Source organism: Anas acuta, chromosome 1 (assembly GCF_963932015.1).
Source record: "Anas acuta chromosome 1, bAnaAcu1.1, whole genome shotgun sequence".
Lineage (NCBI taxonomy): Eukaryota > Metazoa > Chordata > Aves > Anseriformes > Anatidae > Anas > Anas acuta.
The window spans coordinates 161,921,137-161,942,967 of record NC_088979.1 but is presented as its reverse complement, the minus strand read 5'-3'; the positions used below and the strand labels follow the sequence as shown (position 1 = coordinate 161,942,967).

Genomic DNA, 21,831 nt, shown 5'->3' with positions numbered 1-21,831 from the left:
GTCCTGGATATTTGCCTTTTTGCTTCTTCTGTAGTTTTCCCCCGTGTCCTCCATATTTTGTTTAACTGAGTTGTCTTTGCTCAGGAGATAGCATTTGGATTATTCACCTTGGAAGATAACTCCAGAATTTGTATGGTTTTTAAAATTTATCTGAGTGTCTTGGGCCTGCAAAATGAAACGAGAAATCTTGCAAAAACAGACTCTTTCATATCTTCCCTCCACTTCTGCTTCTGCCCTCAAACCAGAAGTGCAACAGAAATGAAGAAAATAAACTTATCTGTATTTTTTAAACCTCAGAAACTTTCAATTCAACTTTTGGATGAAATTTCATGACCAGACAGAACTCGCATTTTACTGAGATGACTCACTCATTAACTCACACCATGGCATTTATATTAATAATCAGATTTAAAAAGCAACTAAAGAACAGCAGACACATGTAAAAGAAAACCAGCATTCACATGAATAAATAACAACTAGTGAGCAAAAGTTTTGCAGAATGCTTTTGTGTACTGGTAGCTTTCAAAGCAGAGTTACTTCTTTCACAGTTGTCAAGCACTGGTCAATATTCAAACCATAAACTTTGCTGCGTAATTTGTCCCCGAATCATTCTTCTATGGTTTTGAACATCATGTTTGTCCAAGTAAACAATCTTAAAATAGTCAAAAAAGAGCAAGCTAGTTGTCTGTGTTTTTTCTTTGTTGACTTAAATTGACTTTGAGCAAACACACACACAAAATTAAAACACTCCAAAAATAAAACCCAAAAAAACAACATAAGTGTACATACACAGGTTATAAAATTCAACCAGGTTATGCTGTAGGGCTCGTAATATTGCCTGATGAATGTAAATTCCAGAAATAGCAGGAGAATGAAATAGCAGACAGCATGTAACCAACAGCTACAGGTTTCAGATTTTATGTAAGCAATCTTAAACTTGGGCTGGCACTAATAACATACCATTACTGCTCCTGTCTGTGTCCTAATGGAAGCATTCATTGGGATGAGGATAGAAAAAATGACTGGTATTCTAAAACTGATATGTACTGAAAAGAGTATCAGTACAGTAGCAAATCATGAAGTCAGCACGTCTGCTATTTCCTGGCCCAAGCTGCCACTCAACAAGCTTCGTCTCCATGTCTGCATTCTTTGGTGTGACTGCTGCTCTGCAGCGATACTTGGCACCACTAGACTATTCTGGTTTCTGCATTTGATACACTCAGCAAACATAGTTATAATGGCAGTGACAAGTGTTGGACCCTCTGAGCCTGAGGAAGCCCACTCCTACTACATTGAGCAGAGTTGCTTTGTTCTTTGAAGTGACTGAAGTCTGTTTTTAAAGAGGAGTTGTATGGGTTCCATCCTTGACACTCCCGAGATAAAAATTATTCAGCAAATGGCTGCTGACAGTACAACAATAAATTTTGACAGTAGTTAGTTTTCAGCAGCCCTTCTTTCCTCTATGCTTCAAATTATAAATTTCATATAATTCCTTGAAGATAAATAATAACTTTAACACTGAGTTGATTGACCAATTTTCTGACATGGTTCTTTTCTACTTGTTTCTGTCCCTGTACATTTCTGTTACCCATAAATCACAACAAAATCATTTTTACTACCCTCTTTAAATTGCACCTGGTTTCTGGTTTGAATCTGTCTTATATTCAATGTCTTATTATTGCATCTTGATATTAAATGTTAGATCAAAGTGCCCTCTTCATTAGAAACCTGTCACCAAAGTCCCCATTCCTTTTTTTTTTTTTTTTTTAAGCAGTGAAACATTATATCAAAAAATCTTGCCTGAGATGTAATTTTGCTCTCCAAGTGGAAAGGATTTTGCCTGCATCATCAGCTGCTCATTTGAACTTACCTCACAAATCAATCAATAAATAATCAATCTGTGAGTCCCTGGGCTAGGAGCAGTTGGAAATGTATTTTTCAAAATACACATCAAGAGTTTTGCAGCTTTGGTCAGACTCCCCTCTTGTCTCCATTTCGTTTTTCCCATACATCCGTACACACCTCTTGTTTTAGCATTGTGTATTTGTGCTTTTTATCCTAGTTCACATGTGCCGCCGGTTTCCAGCGCTGTTTACCTCTTGTACACAGAGAACCTTTAAAAAAAAATCTTTTATTTTTCCTGTTGTAATCCTACCCAAGGAATTCAGTTTCATCCTTTTCTCTTACTGAAAAGTGCCCCTGAACAGTGATGGGTATAGAATGGTTCCTGCAGCCGGTGGTGTTGTACTGCTCTCGTGCAGAGCTTGAGGCCAAGAGTTGCTATTTGGCCCAAACTGCTGGGCATGCCACCTCTCTAATTTGAGGCTATTACAGGCCACCAGTATCAAATTTTAACTATCTTAAACAATTACCAGAACACAAAGTCCTAAATGTGGCTGTTTTATGACAGCGGTAGAGTAACACTGGGGAAGTTTCCAGAAACAATCTGAGCCAGTGGGGCAGGGAAGGACCACAGGGGAAGTGAGCGGTCCATGACCATCAACCCCAAGGGAAGGACTCGGATCCTTCCTCTGCTCAGAAACACACAGCGGTTTGGCCCATGAAGGCCAAAAGTTGCTTCTCCTCTTCGTCAAGTGTGTGGTTTGACAAACACCACCTCGCTCCCGGGGCCTCACCGGAGCAAACCCCGGAGGTTCAGCCGTCGGGGCGAGCCCGGTGCCCCTCGAGGCCGGTGGGTGCCTCGACCCTCACCGAACCTAACCCCCGGGGCCTGAAACACAGCCAGGGAGGCTGGGCGGGGGGCAGGCGGCCGACCCGGCCCCAACGGCCCCCGCAGCCCCCGGGCCACCGCGGCGAGACCTCGGCCGGGAAGCGCAACCCCACGGCACAGCCCGGAGCCGCAAGGGGCGACCGGCTCGGGGTCAGCGCTCGCCCCCGCAGGGCCACCCCCAGCACGGGGCGCCGGGGCGGGCGCCGGAGGAGGCGGGGGCAGCGTCGGGACCTGCCCTGGGCGAGGGAACTTCTTAAAGTCCCGCCGCCGCCTCCCGGTGCCCAGAGGAGACGCGGGGCGGTGGCGGCATGGCCCGGCTCGGCGGCGGCGTGTGCTGCTGCTGCTGGGGGCTCGTCCTCCTGTGGGCGGCCGCGGGGGGCCGAGCAGGTGAGGTGGGGAGACGGCGGGGCTGCTCCGGGCCCTGGAGGTGCCGGGCAGCCGGGGGGGGGCTGTCCCTTCAGCGGAGCCCGGCCCGGGGCTGTGCGGTGGCTGCGCAGGGGGCAGCGCGGCGAGAAACGGGGGGAGCCGCCGGGCTCCGCGCCCCGCCTCGGGCTCCTCCCGGGCTGGCTCCGGCGGTGAGGGGCCCCCGCATACACACACTGTGACCCCTTAGAAAAAGGTGCGAGGCGGCTGCGGGGGGTCGTCGCCCCTTGGGAGAGCCGGGGCTGAGCCCCCGCAGCCCGCGGAGGGTCCCTGCGGGCCGGGGCGGGGGCTGCAGGCGACGGGCAGGGGCTGCTGGAGCACGGCCAAACCCTGCCGGCCGGGCCAGGCGTGCCGGCGGCACCTCCTAGGTGTCAGGCTTCCTCACGTGGGCTCCCAAAACCTCGTCCCGGAATGGGCGAGGGAAGTTAAAGTGAGCTCGACGGATGGGAGAGAGCCTTGGGCTGGCAGCCGTGCTCCGTGGCGGTGCGGGATGCTCGCACGGGAGCCGCTTGGGATGCGGCTGGTGCTGGCTGGGGCTGCCGGCAGTTGGTTTTGTTAGTTTCAGAACTCGTACCTACGCATCAGCTGGTGTTTTCCAGCCAGAGAGACTTGTGCTACCACTACAGTAATTAATTTGCCAGGGTCTGGTTAAGGTTTAGAAATCTGACATTGTTTTCTATGGTAGAAACACCACTTCCATGCTATTTTTATACTCTCCGTTCTTTAAAATCATATACATACATAATATATATATTAAGCCAAAGCTATAAGGCTGCAATTAAACTTCTTAATCCAATGACTGAAACTTTCACAACAATTCTGAGCTTCCTTGGAATGCCATACTCTTTCTGCCTCCTGATTTTTGAGCTTTATTCTTGTAACCCCTATCAGTCCAGAGCCAAATTTGGATGCAGACAGAGTTTGGTAAATGGCACAATGGCACGTGTTGCTGATCTTTATAGTCTTCCATAGAATCTTGGCTTCTTGCTTAAAAATTGAGTTTCTGCCTGGGTTTTGAGAAACACTATGACTATGGACACATGCTGTGGTACGTAACTGTGCTAGAAAAGAAGTGGCAGGGATGTATGAAGATAGTTGTTTTTGTTTTTTCTAATTTCAAAGCGCATGTAATGGGTTACCCAGCACCTGGAAGGATACGGAAAAGGATTGCTAAAGGAGGGAATTTAAGAAATGCTGAACAAGTGTGGATTATATGAAAGCGAAGCTGCCTCTGGGGGATCAGTAAAAGTTGGTGACAGCAGCGTTCAGAGCACAATGCCCAACAGAGAATTCTGGATACCGCTGGTATTGATTGCAAGAGTAGGGTTGTTGGGGAGCAAATCTCAGCGGTGGCATATCTCTCTGCTTTTAATGAATTCTGCGGCTTGTAAGGGCTGGATTCACCGCTTGTCTTCTAGGAAATTCCTAGTTAGCTTAATAATTGCCACAGAACAAGGAAAAATTAGGTAGCAGCTGGTTTAACACATCCAAAGTATTACAAGCACTTCATTTTGTGGGCAATCCTATCTCGTCTTGGAGACCTGCTTTTCAAACCTTACTTGAATTGGCAAAAACTTTAATTACTGCATTAGCAGGACTGAAGGAAGGGTCAACTATGAAGCGTGCAAAGGAATTAAAAGGAAACGTAGGATATGAAGTAGTTTCAGCTAATACATGACTGATTCCTCACATCATTGAGGTAAAGGTAGAAGACTATGAAGTAGTAAATAGAAATGCCTTTAGGCTACTTAATAGAATAAATTTGGCCTTCAGCATTGAACTACCCATCTCTGATTTCTCCTTCATTCATTGTTCTTTAGTATTTTGAACTCCTTGAAGAGATTCTTCATTATACAATTAGGAAACTGTTTCTGGGGAATATTCTCTGGTAAAAATTACTTCAGGGACTAAGAGTTCACTGAAGCTACTTGTGAAAGTATTGTTTTTGTTTCCTCTGTGCATGATGCACACTGGAGACCCAAGCTGTCTGTATCAGCTGGGTTTTACCATTAAGTATCCTCATGAACACGAAAGTCATACAAGATTCAAACTCCTAAATCATCTCAGTTCGCTTATTTGAATATTGCTTCTCTCTCTCATGTAAGCACAAATCAGGGGATTAGGCTTCAAATAATGATAGGTCTGTTGGAGACAAATTGAAAAATTACTTAAACTTGAAAAGAATGAGGAAATAGGATGAATTAAGGTTAGCAGAATAGAAAATGCAAATAGCTTTGTATTCAAGCAGAACAAGAAAGCATTTAGTTATTTAATTGAAAATTACTGGGTTTCACGTTAAGTTCCTATGTGGTTTAAGCTAATCTCTAAAGAAGTCCTGAAGTACTTAACGTTCATTTTGTAATGGATTCCAGTCATAACTGTGGTGTGAAATTGCAGCTGTACTTCAGGGGTATACAACCTTCCTAAGCAGAAGGATAGTTCTGAAATTTTGGTGGAAAAATAGGACAAATTCTCTCAAATGACAAAACCAAACAGAAATATCAGATCAGGTGTTTCTTGTTGTTGGCTGACCTGAAACATTTACATAAACATCTAACGGAACAGTAGTTGTAGGGCAGGCTGTACTGAAGATGGGAGGTGTGCAACTTTGCGCTAGTGTTACTGTGTTTCTGGGTTGTGCAAAACTTCTCAGTGAAACGGAAGGATCGCTTCCTTAGTTGAAAGTGTATAGGTTGAAACTAGTAAGTGCATCTTAACACCTCTATGAAAACACTTCACTTTTCAAAAGCCAGAGATAAAAATAAACATGTAAAATGGAAGTTGAAATTAGTAGCTGATAAATCCAGTGATTTTCCTGTTATTAGGTGACATTTGCACTTGTTCACTCTAACTTAATTTAGCTTGTTAAATGTAGCCTCAAATACATAACATGATTGACAATGTCCCCAGTGTTTCCTTCATTATTTGTCAATGGACTTACTGCTCCGAGTATGGAAAGATATGAATACTAATTCTGATCCCCAAACTTTGGGGCTGTTTTATTTTCAGGGAAAAGGAAGTTCTGTTATTTTCTCTAATTACAAGGTCAAATAGACTGTCTAGATGCATGATTATGTTCTAAAAACAACTTAAAGTTGGCAAAACCATGAGGAAAAGTACCTGTAGCATATTTTCAAAAGGATATTATAGGTGTTCTTAAGGCATATCAGATGTTATTTTTGTAGTTTTAATTTATTTTAATACGTGTAAGTGACAGTTATCAAATAATGTGTTTGGGACATCTTGCTGCATTTTTCTTTTTTGTCTGCCCATTTTGTGCTTTCACTGAAAGTTAATGCTTCTCTTTCATATCCTCTTCACAGCATCTTCCACCTTGTTTCATCTTGTCTCTGTCCCCTCAGTAATTGTTTTTTCAGTATTCTCTCAAGTGTGTATGTATTTCCATTCTGCATCTGCCACTGAAAGACAAGCTCTACTTTTAACGTAACCTTGGCAATGCCTGTATTGAGCCAAAAAGGTAGAGAAAGGACTTGTTTTTCAGTTTGAAATGCCAAGGATACCACCACTTCCTAACTACATCTGAAACTTCATTTTTCCATTATTCAGGGTATAATCTTTGCAAAATACCTCTCACATGTTGAAGAAATTCCAGCACTCTGCCAAGTGTAGTCCTATTTCTGGATCCCTATTTGGCAAAAATACAGAATCGTAGAATGGTTGGGGTTGAAAGGATCATCAAAGATCATCCAGTTCCAACCCCCACAGTTTCCAGAAAGGCTTTTCCCATTTCCTACTGCCTGCGGGAAGGAGAAGGAACACTTACGTATTTATAGGCTTATTTTGTCATTGCACTTCATCACTTCTATCCGCTGTCATGCAGCGCACTGGTGGCTGTGGTGGAGCTGTGCGTTGCCAATGCTACGCAGTTCTGACTTGCTTGTTACACTGAGAGAAAGAGTGACTCCACTGACCTACCCAGTCCGCAGGGACTTTGAGTCATTCATTGCAATAAATAGTGTCTGCTTCTGCTTTTTACTCAGGTTAACCCTTCTGAGCAATACAGGTATGGAATTACCCTAAATTACCACAGTAATTTCTGCTCTTCCGAGTCCTGAGAGCAGGAAATAAGTTGAAATTTCCCAGTGTTCTCTGCTACAGACGGGGAAGTCTAAATCTTCTAGAAATCATCCTTCCATCATGGATTCATGGAGACATTGCATTTGGTTCATCTGTAAGGTCTTACCAATACAGTTGCTGGGATAAGAAATGTTAGGGTCTCTGCATCACCTTTCAAAAATAAATATAAAATGCCAGCATTATTCTAGATAAAGGTTCACGTTGTTGTGAGAGACACATGGGATTTTTTTGGAAGCATGCAGTTGGTTCTTAGATATCTATATTCTACTATGCTTTTCAGTTCTGGATGGTTTTCTTGCTAAAGGTAGTTCTGTTAGATTAGATGAACACAGATTAAAATTGTAATAGGAAATGCTTTGGTTACGTGGTACTGGAAGTTGGTTTTAAGTGTACAGCGATTTATAAGCTTGCAATTTCAACTGCATCTGTAGCAATATAAAAACTTTTATAACCATACAGTAATTGTTATAAAGTAATATATATTTATATAATATATATGAAGTTGCTACGTCTATTTATAGGCATTTTGGCATGTTAGACCAGACCTGTTAGATTGTCAGAAACTGACACAAAAATGAATGAGGTGAAATCACATGAGTAGCTGCCAAAAAAAAAAAAAAAATCAGTAGTGGAAGATGGTGTCTTCCAGCATTGTTTTTGTGCCTGCCACATGTACAGCACATACCTCATTCTGTTCCTCTAAAGGCCTCTGCCTTTGTTGCAAATCATTGTGTATTTTCATGCTGTTATTTCTCTCACATCCTCTTCCAGTCCTGATTTTCTGCAGTTTAAATTCTTTGTGTAGAGAATTTAGGGTCAGGGCAAACTCCAAGGGTAATTTTGAAGTTTGTTCTGCCTTCTGAAAACAGCTCTGAGTCTTCATGCTGTGGCAGAGAATAAAACAAAGAAACAAGCCTCCCATGTTACAGTACGTCTGTTCAAGGTACATCTGTCTCTGATGCCAGTGCAACACAGACTGAACAGTACTTTTAATTTTTTTTAAGAAAACAACAGCTATTTTGCTTTAGGCAGAAGTTTTCTTTGGCATGCCTACCTAGTCTGTGGGCACTGATAAAAACACCTAGCTGCCCTGATTCCTCTTGACTGCTTGCGTAACCCCCACTTATGGAGAGCATCTTTCTCTTCCCCTGTTTTGTCCTTGTTCTTTTTACCTGTTCCTCAGATGTCTGTACTGAGCACAACCTGTCTTTTTTTCTCTACTATGCAGAAGGCTGCTTTGCTTGGAGTCAGCTTTGCCCTTTACTGCTGGACGGGCTCTTTGTGCTCTGTGCTGTGACCCCTGCACCACTTGTTCACAGGACCTTACTTTCCCTGTCCTCTGTGCTCTTGTGAGTTTTAGCTTTTAAGATGGCCTTTGTCTGTTTCCAGTGATAAGCCACATCATCTTGCTCTCCTTTTTGTGGAGTTTGCAGTGTGAGCAATTCCCATGTTTACACTTAAACTAAATCAGGGATTACGTCATGTATTACTAAAAAATAGTTAAGAAGGCAACAGAAAAGTGAGGTTATTGCAGCCTGAAGAGGTTTCTAAGGTCTGTCATGTCTCAGTCCTTTAAATAGACTCAGTACCTGGCAGATAATAAAACATGTTTTTAAACACTGTGTTCTAAGTCCCTGAAGTGACTTCATCTCCAAATAGACTCATGTAAGAACTCTTCATAGAAGGGGGTGAGAGAGAAGAGAAGCCAGGAGAAGAGAAGGCCCCGGGGAGACCTTACAGTGACCTTCTACTACCTAAAAGCAGCCTACAGGAAAGCTGGGGAGGGATTTGAATCAGGGAGTGCAGTGATAGGACAAGGGGGGAATGGTTTTAAACTAAAGGAGAGTAGGTTTAGGTTAGATGTAAGGAAGAAATTCTTCACAATGTGGGCGTTGAGGTCCTGGCACAGATTGCCCAGAGAAGCTGTGGATGCCCCGTCCCTGGAGATGTTCAAGGCCAGGCTGGATGGGGCTTTGGGCAACCTGGTCTGGTGGGAGGTGTCCCTGCCCATGGCAGGGGCTTGGAACTGGGTGGTCTTTATGGTCCCTTCCAACCCAAAGCATTCTGTGATTCTATGATTAGAGGTTTTTCTGAAAGCTGTTAATTCTTAATAATTCTTAATTCTTAATAATTCTTAATTCTTCAGTTCACTGGGATTAAAACCCAAATCATTAAGAATGTTTGCTAAACAGCAGCCCTAGTAGAACTCTGGAAGTCTAATGACATTCTTTTCTGTTCCTTTACAACTTGATATTGATTCTATTCCAGCTGGGGGATAGGTATTGTGTGCCTTAGAAAGGTTTGCATACCTGTGTGCTTTGCGTGTTCAGTCTGTGATCCACTAAGTTCTAGTGCTCCTGTTGGGCAATACCATCTCCAGGATCAGCTGCCCAGAAAGTTTAAAAAAACAACTTGTCTTTTGAATCTTTAAGTAGAAAATTAAGTTGATAGTAGCTATAATCATTAGTAATTGATCAGGCATGCCATCTTTTAAAATTGCTTTCAGTGAGATTCATCCAGGGTTTCTTCTGGGCCAGGTAAGGAAATACTTTTTTGAATTTTATGTCAAGACTCAGCTATGGTGGAACTTTAGACTGAAAGAGTCCTAGATAATTTCCAAAAGAGTAACATGAGAATATTTAACTGTAAACTTTTTTGGTAAAACTCTAGTTGGTTCTCATACCACTTCTCAGTATGTTAACATCGGTGTTTCTTTCCATGGTGGAATCAACTGTGTTGGAAAGTTACCAAATTTAACTTTTTTAAATTGCCAAAATATTGTCATAGCATTTCACCGTTGGAGAGGAAATACCTACTCATTCTTCCCTTGTTTTAATCTTGCTTTGCAGTAACTACTTTGGTAGTTCTCAGTCTACAGAGACTGAGTGAGGCTTCCAAAAGGGTGGTCGACCAACCCATTCTGCTCTATTGCATAAATCTTCATGTGGCTGTTTAATAATATCTGCCTGGGCTCTTTGAGACCTGGGTTAGAGCTACCAGGCTTAAAGTGAAACCTTCTGTGCTTGTTGCAACTACTTCTCCAACCCCTGTAACAGTGCTCCCATTGGCGGGCACTGTAACAGTCATCAGTGTCTAAGTAAAATGAAGTTCCTATAGTACTTGTTGCTTTTCAGGTTTATTGCAACACTAATTTCCCTTGTCTTTGTTTTTGTTTCCCTTGCCTTCTTTCTTCTTGGCCATAGAAATCCGTTACGCAACTGTGTACTGGAATAAAGCTCAAAAAACACTGCAGGTCAGGAATACACTGGACAGGAACGGAGATGCCTATGGCTTCTACAACAACACTATACAGACAACAGGTTGGGGAGTTCTGGAGATCAGAGCAGGCTATGGCCATAAGACCTTAAGCAATGAAGACATCATGTATGCAGCTGGCTTTTTGGAAGGCTATCTCACAGCTCCGTAAGTACCTCAGGAAGCAACTCAACTTATGACACTTCCAGTGGATTTCTGTGACTGTGTTTGTTTTTCCTTTCCCTTCATTCCTATCCACTTAAGCCATACACTTCTGTGGTTGTGTGCTGTTCTTTTGATTCGTAACAAGTATGAGATACAGCATCTTCTTTACAGTATCAAGATGTGGTTTCTGCCTTGTGTTGCCTTCTCATCCTGCAGGCTCTCTTCTCACTTTTGTGAGAACAATGAGTACTGCATCAATATTTCTGGTTAAGTAATGTAATCACAGAATAGCATATGTGTAATGATGTGAGTAAGCCTTGTGTTGTAAATAATTACAAAAGGGGTAGCAGAAAGAATAGTTATTTCCCCAGCCTGGAGGTAGGTGACTGACCAATAGATGAGAGAATTGAGAGCAGATCAGTCAGGGAGAAGCAAAGGCTGCAGGGCTTCCTTAAGGGACTTTTTCAGCAAGCGCTGTCAAGAAACTACTGGGGAGAACAGATGCTGAAGCTTCATAACATGGGGAGTTTTATCTCTCCTGGACAAAATTTTTTTGGAAAAAAAAAAAGAGGCTGATACACTGAAAGGCCAGGAGGTAGACTGGTATATGTCTAGAAGGGTCACTGTACTCCTGAAAGCCCTGTGGAAAATGAATGAGGGACTGAAACACTCCCACAATGCAAATCTGTGAAAACTGACTGTTTTGTGCATGTTATGAATCCAGACAAGCTTTTTCTGTTCTTTTTAAGTTCCTTCCGTTACTAAGCAGGAAGGCAGAATTTGTGGGATATAGCTGGTGGTATGACTAAGCACATGACATGTGGATTGTTGGAAAAGGCTCTATTTCTCCTCTATGAACTTAAGAATTTTTCTTTTACTAAGACTAAGTTCTGTTGTGTGCCTGGGGAACAGTTGAGAGATGCTTATGATAGATGCTGTGACAGGAATTTGCCTTCACCATCCTTTCTTCCAGAACACTGAAATACCCATAAGCTGCATTGAACAGTCCAGCAAGGGAAAGTTTTCTGTCAAACAGTTGACAAGTATGGCTTCTGGACCAGATGATATCAATTTAATGAATAGTAAGGCATTTTAAGATCAGTTAAGATTTAAGGATAGTTTACTGATTGTATCATATATTAATGTGACTCTAGTAGACTTTACTGGAGAGGTAGCTAGGTCTCTGGACAAGATTTTTACAGTATGACAGAAATGCAATACAGCATAATTTGTTGATCAAGAAAACACTTTGGGGGAGGGGGAAGGGGAATCTTAGAGTTCTGAGTGCACAGCATTTATCCCAGGCAGGAAAGAGAATGAAGTACATGAGAGATCTGGATATGTGTTTTTAGATTATTTGCATGAGAGGTTATTGCTATGGACTACTTAGACAGTTTATGTAAACTACATATGGCATTAAATGAGAATATTGTTGCAGAATCACAGAATGGCTGAGGTTGGAAGGGACCTCTGAAGATCATCTACTTCAACCCCACTGCCGAGCAGGGATCACCTAGAGCACATTGCGCAGGATGGCATCCAGGCGGGTTTTGAATATCTCCAGAGAAGGAGACTCCACAACCTCTCTGGGCAGCCTGTGCCAGTGCTTTGTCACCATCACAGTCAAAAAATACCCCCTCATTTCAGCTGGAATTTCCTGTGCTTCAGTTTGTACCTGTTGCCTCTTGTCTTGTTGGTGGGCACAACTGAAAAGAGGCTGGCTCCATCCTCTCAACACCCTACCCTCAGATATTTATATACTTCAATTAGATCTCCCCTCAGTCTTCCAAGTTTCCTTACAACTGGGTGTTACTTGACAGATTTTTATTCAGTGTCTTTGTGTACTCATCTTTCAGTGATTAAACATAAGTTTTGTCATAGTACGTAGAACAGCCCAATCCATACTAAGACTAATCAGATGACAAATTTATATTTTAAAAAACACACTTCTGGTCTACTAGTGCCTCCATAGTAGATATGTAAGTCTTCCTTGCTGACTTTTTAAACACTCTTAACTATATACCCATTCCTTTAAACATAGCTTGAATGTGAAACAGTGTCTAACATGATCTGATGTCTATGCTTAGGTTTAGGAGAGGGGATTTTCTTCCTCCTTCCCCTCCCTCCCCCAGCCATTGCTACTGCAGGGCTATCAGCTCTGCCACTAAATGGCCCATCATAGAGAGTTAGATGTAGCAGAAATAATAACAAACAGAGGTCTTAAAGAAAGAAAAGAGTTTAAGGGTTTCTGTCAAGGAAGAGGTTGGAGAAGTATGTTTTGAGACTTGGGCTTTTAAGTGAAGTGGGGAACTTAACTTGTTTTAAAGGAGTTGAAGTCTGAAGTTGAAGGGTTAAGATGCAAAACCAGAAGTAGCCAAAGCCTTGATTTTCTCAAAAAGGTCTCCTCAGAAAACATACTGAGAAATTCTCTGACAGTGCAAAGCCTGAAAATGCTTCCCATCTCTAAAATGACTATCATATATTATATGTACCATCTGTTTTTTTTGGCTATCTTTGCCCCATTGTACCATGGAAAATGCAGTGGAAATATATTTCTCAAAGAGGTTATGAATATAAGCATTTTCTGTCTTGTGAAGCTATTTTGGATAAAAGGACTTCTCTTTGAAGCTAAGAATATCTATTGAAAATGCTCCAGCTAAGGAGCGAAAATGAATCCTCTGACCCTTGAGAAGACAGCGGACCTATTACTTCAGCTTTTAGGTGTACAATCTTGGTGTTTTTATTCAGTAAACTGCAAGTCAATAAAGTTCTCTTACACAGTGGATTTGACACTTTTTGAAGCACAGAGAAGCAAACTCACTAAGTCTGCACATGTTAAAAGATTACTCTCAGAATTCTGTTTCTCTTTTATCCTGTCTGGAGGGTCACAGAATCCTAACTCACATGCAGGAAGATTTTTTTTCTTTGGGGTGTTTACACAATTCTCCTGCAGTGAAACAGGTAACCAGCACTCTCAGACTGTAAACCTGTTGCTATCAGACAGCCTGGCAGCTTGTCTCCAGGGAAGCTCTCTAGCACCGTCATGACTTCCCGTATGAGAAGGAGTCTCTAAACACTCTCATTCTGCCTTTGCACGCATCAATGCACACAGTAGCTGCACGCAGCTCAACCTTCCTTTTTAGGGACTCATCTGTCCTGGTAACAGCAAGGAAGAGTGTAACGACGTGTTTGATGGTGTTCTAGACTTTATTTGCATCAACAACCACTTAACTACCAGAGTGATGAGGCTTAAGTCGCTTGTCTGTATGAGCACTGCCACCATGAGTGGCTCTGGTACAGCTGTCCAAGGTGATTACACGAGGTATGTGTGGTAATTGAGGTGTTCTCCAGTACATTGTTACCTTAACCTGGACAACTCCAAGGTCTCCAGCTGTCTCTCATCCATTTGTGGCAATGCCATTTGTGGTCATGACTCCATGAAGCCGAAATGACCCAAGGTATCTCTTTGTAGAAACCCTGAAGTCCTGGGAGTGCTCTGGTCTCACGTGTTGTGTTAATGGGAAGGATACATTCCTTCGTATAATCCCGGTTTGAAGTGCAGGTTCCTGCAGAAGCTGTCAGGTGAGCAGTAGCTCCGGATTGACAGTGCCTGCAATTTGGAGACCTTCAGGAATTCTCAGCTAGCTCAGTTCTTTCATTGCACCTAGGGTGTGAATTAAGGCTTCTAGACACAGCCAAGCCTTTGATGGTATGCATAAGAATGTCAAAATCTTTCTTAAGAGCTTATGTTTTGTCCTTTGTAGGAACCCAAGCAGAATATAAGATAAATGGATTAAAAAAATATATATATATCAAAACGGGACATGCTGGGACTGTCTTATCTCAGATTGCTGGGGAAGAATATATGCCTGCTATAGTTTTTTTAGGTTCGTGGTATGAAAAGCAATATCTAAGCAAGTCAGATCCATCTACCAGTGATGACAGAAACAGGCATTTTCTAGAGCACAATTCATCTTTCTAGTGTAGGTGCCTGATTCAGATAACAGCTGTCTGTTTTGAAGACACTTAGGGGGAGGATAAATCTAATTTGAGTATCTAGAGAGCCAGACATTTGTTTTTATCCCCAGTCTTTGGACTCTTTGTAAGGTCCAATCCTAACATCCAGCCAAAGCTGTTAGCTCTGTTTTTCTTGGGTTATGAATTCTCTTCCCCCATTACAAGCAGTGTTACTGAGGCCTCACTGTACTCGGGCAACAGCAGAGCACATCCAGATCAGTGATGTGAAGCACATACTTTTAGTCAGTCCCAACTGGGACGTGCTTGGTGCCTTAGAGCAGTATTTAAATTTGAAGCAACATTAATTGTACTCTTTTCTGATACAACCTCAGCTGACCCAAGTCCTGTCATCTTCCTCTCTAATTTGAAGAACATAGCTGTGCTTTGCTGTTTTTAGACTTTGAATTCTTGTCCCAGTATTGTAATTGCCTTGTTTTTGTTGTTAGATACAGTTGCAAAGCACTACCTTACTATAATGATCCAATTTACTTTGGAGGATAATACCTATACCTTGCAAAATATGCAAGCCACGTACATGGAAACGTTAAAGGGAAAAAAAGTCACAGGGAATTTAGGAGAAAAAATCTTGGGCATTAAAAGATTAATCAGTCAATCCCAGGAATTGTCTGGCTTCTGTTAGTATATGCAAGAGGGAAGCCCATTAAAGAAGCTGCTTTCAGTTCCCTGATTTTGAACCAATCCACTCTCTACTCTGGTTATCTCTGCTTAAAGATGATACAAGTATAAAATCTGCCTTGTGTTGCATACCTTTCAAGTGCACCAAATGAAGAGAGTATGGCTGACAGTTGAACCTAGAAGTCTGATCAGAGTAGTATCCTGGCTGGTTTTATCCTCTTAATCTGGTCTTGTCCCTGAAAGACCATCTGCCAGATGGACTGTCTTCTGCTATTTCCTCCCCATTTCTAGTGCCATCAGAACTCTGTCTTGTAGTATGGCATAAATTATGCTATGATTTCCTTCCTAAAATTACTTAAAATTCTTATTTGCCAAATTTCTTGTGACTGCAGGGGTGCAGAATGTTGATCAGTTTCTTCAGCTTTGTCTACTTCAAGAAATAGGTTATGATCATTGCATGTAGTCTTGTGATAAATGGGAGAACAGCTAACTGTAGAACTAAAATTGGTACTGTAGCTAGAGTTTCCTGAAAGGTGTGATGGTGTGAAGCTACTGAGCACTCCCCTCTCTTGCCCGAGTTCCCCAGATCCAACCCCTCTCACTTATATCTGCCCAGGCACTGATCAAGCACTTTCATGTTGATTCACTTACTAACATAGCAGAAAGTTGCATTTGTATACCACCTCTCTTGCTTAAACAAGCATAAAAACCTAATTCAAGGTATAAACTGCCAGAAAAATAATTTACATTTTTTTACTATTTACATTTTTTTGTTGGGTTAGGGTTTTGCTTGAATGTATGCAGACCAATTAGACTGGGTAGCCAGAGGGTTACCAGAGCTGACATAAGAAACGGAAGGGTCATGCAATCAAGTTGTGCTTAAACAGCTGAGGTTGGGGCAGGGGACAAAAAGAGAAGGAAGAAGGTCAGTGGATCAGCATCTCTAATCATCAGCAAACCATTCAGTCATCTCTGGGTGCATTCTCTAATTATGCTCTGAAAGAAACTGGGGAGAAAGAGCATTCCTCCCAGAGGAAGTTGCCCTTGTTTAATAGAGGGAATCCTGTCCTGCTAGCATGCTCTTTCCTTGAGGCTGGCATTTGCTTCTTGGTTTGGCTTTCTTTCCCTCAGAACTTGGTAGGAGATAATTCTACTTATGACTGATCTAGCTCTACCTACTCCAGAGTTCAGCAAAATAATTTCCTGCTGAATTCCACCTAGAACTAAATATTCCTCCCCGTGTTTTTTTTTTTTTTTTTTTTTTTTTTTTTTTTGACTCTGTAGCTGAAAAAGTGTTGGCTCAGTTTGAACTTGAAAATTAAGAAATGTTAATGGGAGGAAAAATTAATGGACTGAGAAAATTCAAAAGCTCTGTGAATCAGATGCATGAATTAGATTTGACCTAAAATTGAAGGGCGATGTTAACTTTTGGGCTCCTGAGCTCTTTTTGTCAGTTAATTTTGTCTTGAAAGGTAAAGTGCTTTACTTCAATACAAACAAACGAACCAGTCAACTAAAACAAACAGAAACCCAACCTTTTGTTCCTTCTAGGTAATGGGGATGAAACAGCTAACTGAACTCAACTTGGGGGTGGGAGGCTTGGGGGGGTGTGGGGGTGAAACAATGTTGGTTTCCATGCAGCTGAATCTGTTTAGGGCTGTCATGAGTCTGTGGGAATGCATAGGATTAACATACACCTTACAGGCTTTTAGCTTATGTAAGGAAGGATCGTGGTCAGTGGTAAGCAAAAACTCCCCTAGATACCAGGCTAAAATTCTCTCACTACTCAATCAGCAAATATTCTCATCTCCATGCTCTCTTGGTTCCAAATTGAATAGCTCTCCAGTAAACCGTTTCTGTTATGCTTTAAATTAATGCACTAGAATTTCAAAGATGGTTCTGATCTTCAGAGATTTCGTGAACGTGAAGTTTTGCTATGAAATTGTACCATCTCACTCTTGCTTCTTTTTCATTGTAGAGCAGTTTGAGCAAGCATTAGCAAAGACTTATTTTGATTTAAATTTAAACAATATACTTGTTTTAACATTGCTATTTGACATGCCTTAAAGATACGACACCATTTCATGATAAATGTGACTTTGTGGTGCATGGCTCTCAGTATCTGCTGACAAATGGGATGATGAGGAAGAAGGGAAGGTGCAAAAAAATAATTTCTACTACCTTTTTTCTTTCAGGCATATGTATGACCATGCTGCAAATATGTATCCACAGTTAATTAAGAATCCCACCGTTCGAAGTGGAGTCCAGAATTTCATGGCGTATGTATTTAGTTCTTAGAAAATAAATTCTTCAAGACTTATGGTTGACGTATATAAGGATTTTTCAATTTTATTCTCTCTTAGGTGAAAGAAAATACATGCTTACTTTTCCACTGACTGTATGACATTAGTGTGTGTGAGGAAAAATTCTGAACTTGTTAAGAAGGTCATATCCCCAATTCTGATTCTTTCAAGGAAATATTTAAAGCTATTACTGCAAGTGGGTGTGGATAACACCAATGAATTCTGAAGTTTATTCTAGTGAAAATCCTTTTCTAAAAACTGGTATTTTGAATGTTACACTGAACAGTGTGCTCTCTTGGCATCTTAGTCTTTTTAACACATTCTTTCATTCCACTGTTAGAATTTTGTTTACTATACCACTGATGTGAATTCTGTTCTAATCACGAAAGTCCTGATTCCTTTTTTTCTTCAGCAGTATAAATCAACAGTAATTCTGCTCAAATATTGCAGCTACGCTGTTGGGGAGCTACAGGTGGGAGAACCGGGACAGGTACTAGGAGACTCAACTGTATTTAGCACTTACATTAGTCTCCTTAGACTTGTATTTTCTTCCATTACTTCTCTGAAACTTTGGTCATGTCTGCAGACTAATTTTTACATCTTACCTTGTTTAGTTTCCTGAAGCAAGGGGGCTACATATCTGACTAATTCTGCTTATTGCATTTGTATCTAGTTTGTTTTTAGTGTATCAAAACAGATTAGAAAAAAACTCTTAGCACTCCCTTCCTATCATTGTATCCTTCAGCATTGCTGTCCTTTCTGTGAGAAAGATGAGGTAGCTATCATATCTATTTTTTGTGTTGGTTTCCTCAGTATAACTCATAACAGCGGCTGTATTCCCCAAGATGCATTGTTGTGATGGAGAGGGCAATAGTAGGTGGCCTTGTATATATTTTTTTTCTAATACCAGTATTCTGGACTCCTGCTGTGTTGCTTGATTTTATAGCAGTCTCAGTATGGGCTACTGTGTTGTGTTGAAAGCCATAGCTGTGAATGCTCTGATCATGTTCCTGTTTCCTCTGACATACATCTTGTATCTTTTTACTTTCAGGTAGATAAATATGGCTGGTTTTATCAGCCATATACTGCTGGAAGAGTTTGTTTCCTTGCCAGATTCATTCACTTCTTTTTTTTTTTTTTTTCTTGCTGTACATAATGCCAGATAGATTACAGTCTCTGGTCCTGTGTTTATCTGGTCTTGACTTACTCTAAAAATTCAGGTTCCTTGTTGTGTGCAGCAAAGGAGGGAACTCTACGAGTTCCTCCTAATGTTGACTGCTCTTGCCCTTGGGTCTGTTCAGCTTCTGTTTTGTGCTGTAAACCTGGGTTGTTTGACTAGTAACCTCTTGGTTGGATTTGGCACATAGAATTATTGTTTGGCCTCCCACCTTTTTCTCAGAGGAGAATAGCAGTGGTTCTTAAGCAAAGTTTTAGCACTGCCAGCAGAAAGCCTTGGTTGCACTTGTACCTAGGGGAGAGAAGTAAGGACTTTAAAAGTCAGTCTATTTTATAGAGTAGGCATTTAAAAGCAAATAGGTCAGGTGAACAATCAAATGCTTGTTTCTCTTTAGTGACTATAAGGGGATGCTAGATCTGCTATAGGTGGGTCTCCCACAGAGGCAGAGTCCATCTCTTTGGTGCTGAAACAATGTATGGAGGTAGAGGCACACAGTTGTAGGGTACATTGCATGGATCTGAATATTTGCACCCAGAGTATACAACCTTCATCCATGTCTACTGGATTTCCAAAACATGATTTGCCTCAAAACACTAGGAAGATTTTGGTCATCTGGGTCATAATGCAGGCCAACATTTGCCCCTTCCCTGCAATAGCAATTATACTCTAAAACAAAAGCAAGAAAACCCCAACCTGTTTGTTCCTCTGCAGGAAACAAGATCAATGGACAAGACAACAAATCAGAAATAATAAGGATGACCCCTTTTGGAGGCATGCTGGCTATATTATTGCACAGTTGGATGGTCTGTACATGGGAGCCCTCGAGTGGGCTAAACTGCACAAACAAACAGTAAGATTACCACGTCTCTTTTTTAGTAGTTGGGTGTGGGATGTCAGAAGATGAAGATGGGAAAAAGGAATCTGATTTTTTTTTTAAAGTGTGTTTAAAGATTAGTGACAAGTATTCATTCTGCATGTCATTCAACAAAAATTTCAGTTGCTGTGCAGTGCGGGTAGTGTAATTGAGCACTCCTGTCATGTCACCCCAGGTCTTTGTACTGGACTTAGAACTCTTGGCGTCTCACCTGCTGATTAGACTGGGGTTAGCTTTTGTATCAGTGTGAATGTTGGAAGGACAGACACTTCTAAGGTGTTTGCTGTCCTCACTTTACAATTGTTATTGAGCATATGACTGTAGGTATAAAGAGTAGCTGCAACAGTATGAATCAGCAAATAGGAACTGCGTTAAAGCTTTTGTTCATATTTCCAGTCATTAGAGCTTCAAAGAGTCTAGATTTTGCAGGATATCTTTCTTTGCTAAATTGTGTCTCACTTTCTGTTTTCCAAGTCTCCTGTTGCAAACTGTATGGTCAGTGTTGTGTAAGGCCAAATGGGGTGATATTTTGATTTTTTTTTTTCTGAAAATTATTTTTTCTTGTTGTTTTTAAACTTGGATAGAATTGTGTCCAGGATCATCAGCTTGTATGCAATACCAGAGCTCCTTTAACTCCAATAGAGCTGCGGTAATTATAGTGCTTTCCCCATAAGTCTAGTACGTCTAATTGGTTCCTCATTGTGAGAGGGAAGACTTGAGTAATTGCAGTTGACCCTTTTTTGTCTTGATTTCATCATACCAAGAATTTAGAGAAGGTGGTAGTAAGGAATTGTAAGCAATTAGGTTTTGTTAAAATGCAAAAATCTCTTGCATAGTTCTCATTCTGGACATTTCATTAGCAGGAACCAGTTCATACTGAAAGAGAAGACTGTACTGGAAAGGTCCATCCTGTTGAGTCAGAATTATAGGGATTTTATTAAGAAACCTTGACTTTCTAGGAAAATAACTCATTCATTCCTTTTCACAGCATCTATAACTGTAGAGCCCTGCAAGGTTCATCATTTTTTTTGTCTGCTTTGGAATCCTTTAGATGCAGATGGACGGGAAAAGAACTAGCTTGTATCTGAGCTATTTTCTTGAAATAGACAGGAACATCCTACCTGCAGTGTGTTTTCATTTATGTCTGTGTTTGGTATTAAAAATCACTGCCCTCTGAAGTGACCAAATCATTCTGATCCTCTTTCAGACAGGGCATGTCACCAGCACACCTATACAATGGTGCATTTAAGGAAAATTAAGGAAAATTAAGGAAAATTCAGACATGGTTCAGTCTGAAATAACCGTGTCCTTTATTCTTCAGTTATATGCAGTGGATATCATGCATGTGTCTATATATATACACAGACACATGTACATATACACACATATATTATATAAAATACTTCTTTTTCCCAGATGTGCCTGGAGCAGATGGTGGGAATTATTTCCACTCCTTCCTTTTTCTTTCATAGATAATAGTGCCCAAAGCTAAATTTGTTTGCTTTGAATAAAAATATATGGGACCAAAAATTTTCCATGCATATTTGTCACTTGCACTGAAGTTTTGTCTGTCTGCCAGAGCTAGAAAGTTAACATCAGTCTCTTACTTCTGAGTATGGTTTGGAGAGCTGTATTTTCACCTAGACGTTTGTTTTTCCTTGGCATCAAGGTGATACTTGACAACACTGCAAAAGTACATGAAATTCCGCTTGTTGCATATCATGTTTCTTTTTGAATATTTTGAGGAGAGTAAGCCACATAAGTGCTGTTTGTGTATGTATTTACTACCGTTTTGAATCCCTTTCAGGAAATAAAGATCTTAAAGATTTCTTTGAGGATAGGTTAAAGGATCTAAAGAGCATGGAGAAAAGGGTCTGTATTTGCAAAGACTGTGAATTTCTACACTGAGCACTGGGTGAAGTTGAACAAAACTATTTTTTCTTTGGAAGAATGGGAACAAGAGCTGTATGAATAGCTAAGCTGCTTTTAGTCTTACCCATCTCATGTGCCAAGGACTTTTATTTGCACTTTGTACACTTTTTGAACTTGCAAGTGTTTGAAGTCTTACGTTTGGTGGACTAACAGATGTGTGCTTATGTGGTGAAGACATGTGAAAAGATCTGTCTTTGCATTGTCCTGTACAATGTGTGGT

The 21,831-nt window shown here is 41.1% G+C and overlaps 1 protein-coding gene across 1 annotated transcript in view; it reads left to right on the top strand.

The window, feature by feature from the left end:
- The first annotated feature begins 2,957 nt into the window (after positions 1–2,957).
- The window catches only part of PLBD1 (phospholipase B domain containing 1), a 37,219-nt gene continuing 18,345 nt past the window's right edge, over positions 2,958–21,831 (top strand). The window contains exons 1-4 of the mRNA XM_068668993.1: positions 2,958–3,118; positions 10,456–10,675; positions 17,521–17,604; positions 19,517–19,655. Coding sequence (XP_068525094.1) covers positions 3,040–3,118; positions 10,456–10,675; positions 17,521–17,604; positions 19,517–19,655 — 522 coding nt within the window. The 5' untranslated portion in view covers positions 2,958–3,039. The remainder of the gene's footprint in view (positions 3,119–10,455; positions 10,676–17,520; positions 17,605–19,516; positions 19,656–21,831) is intronic.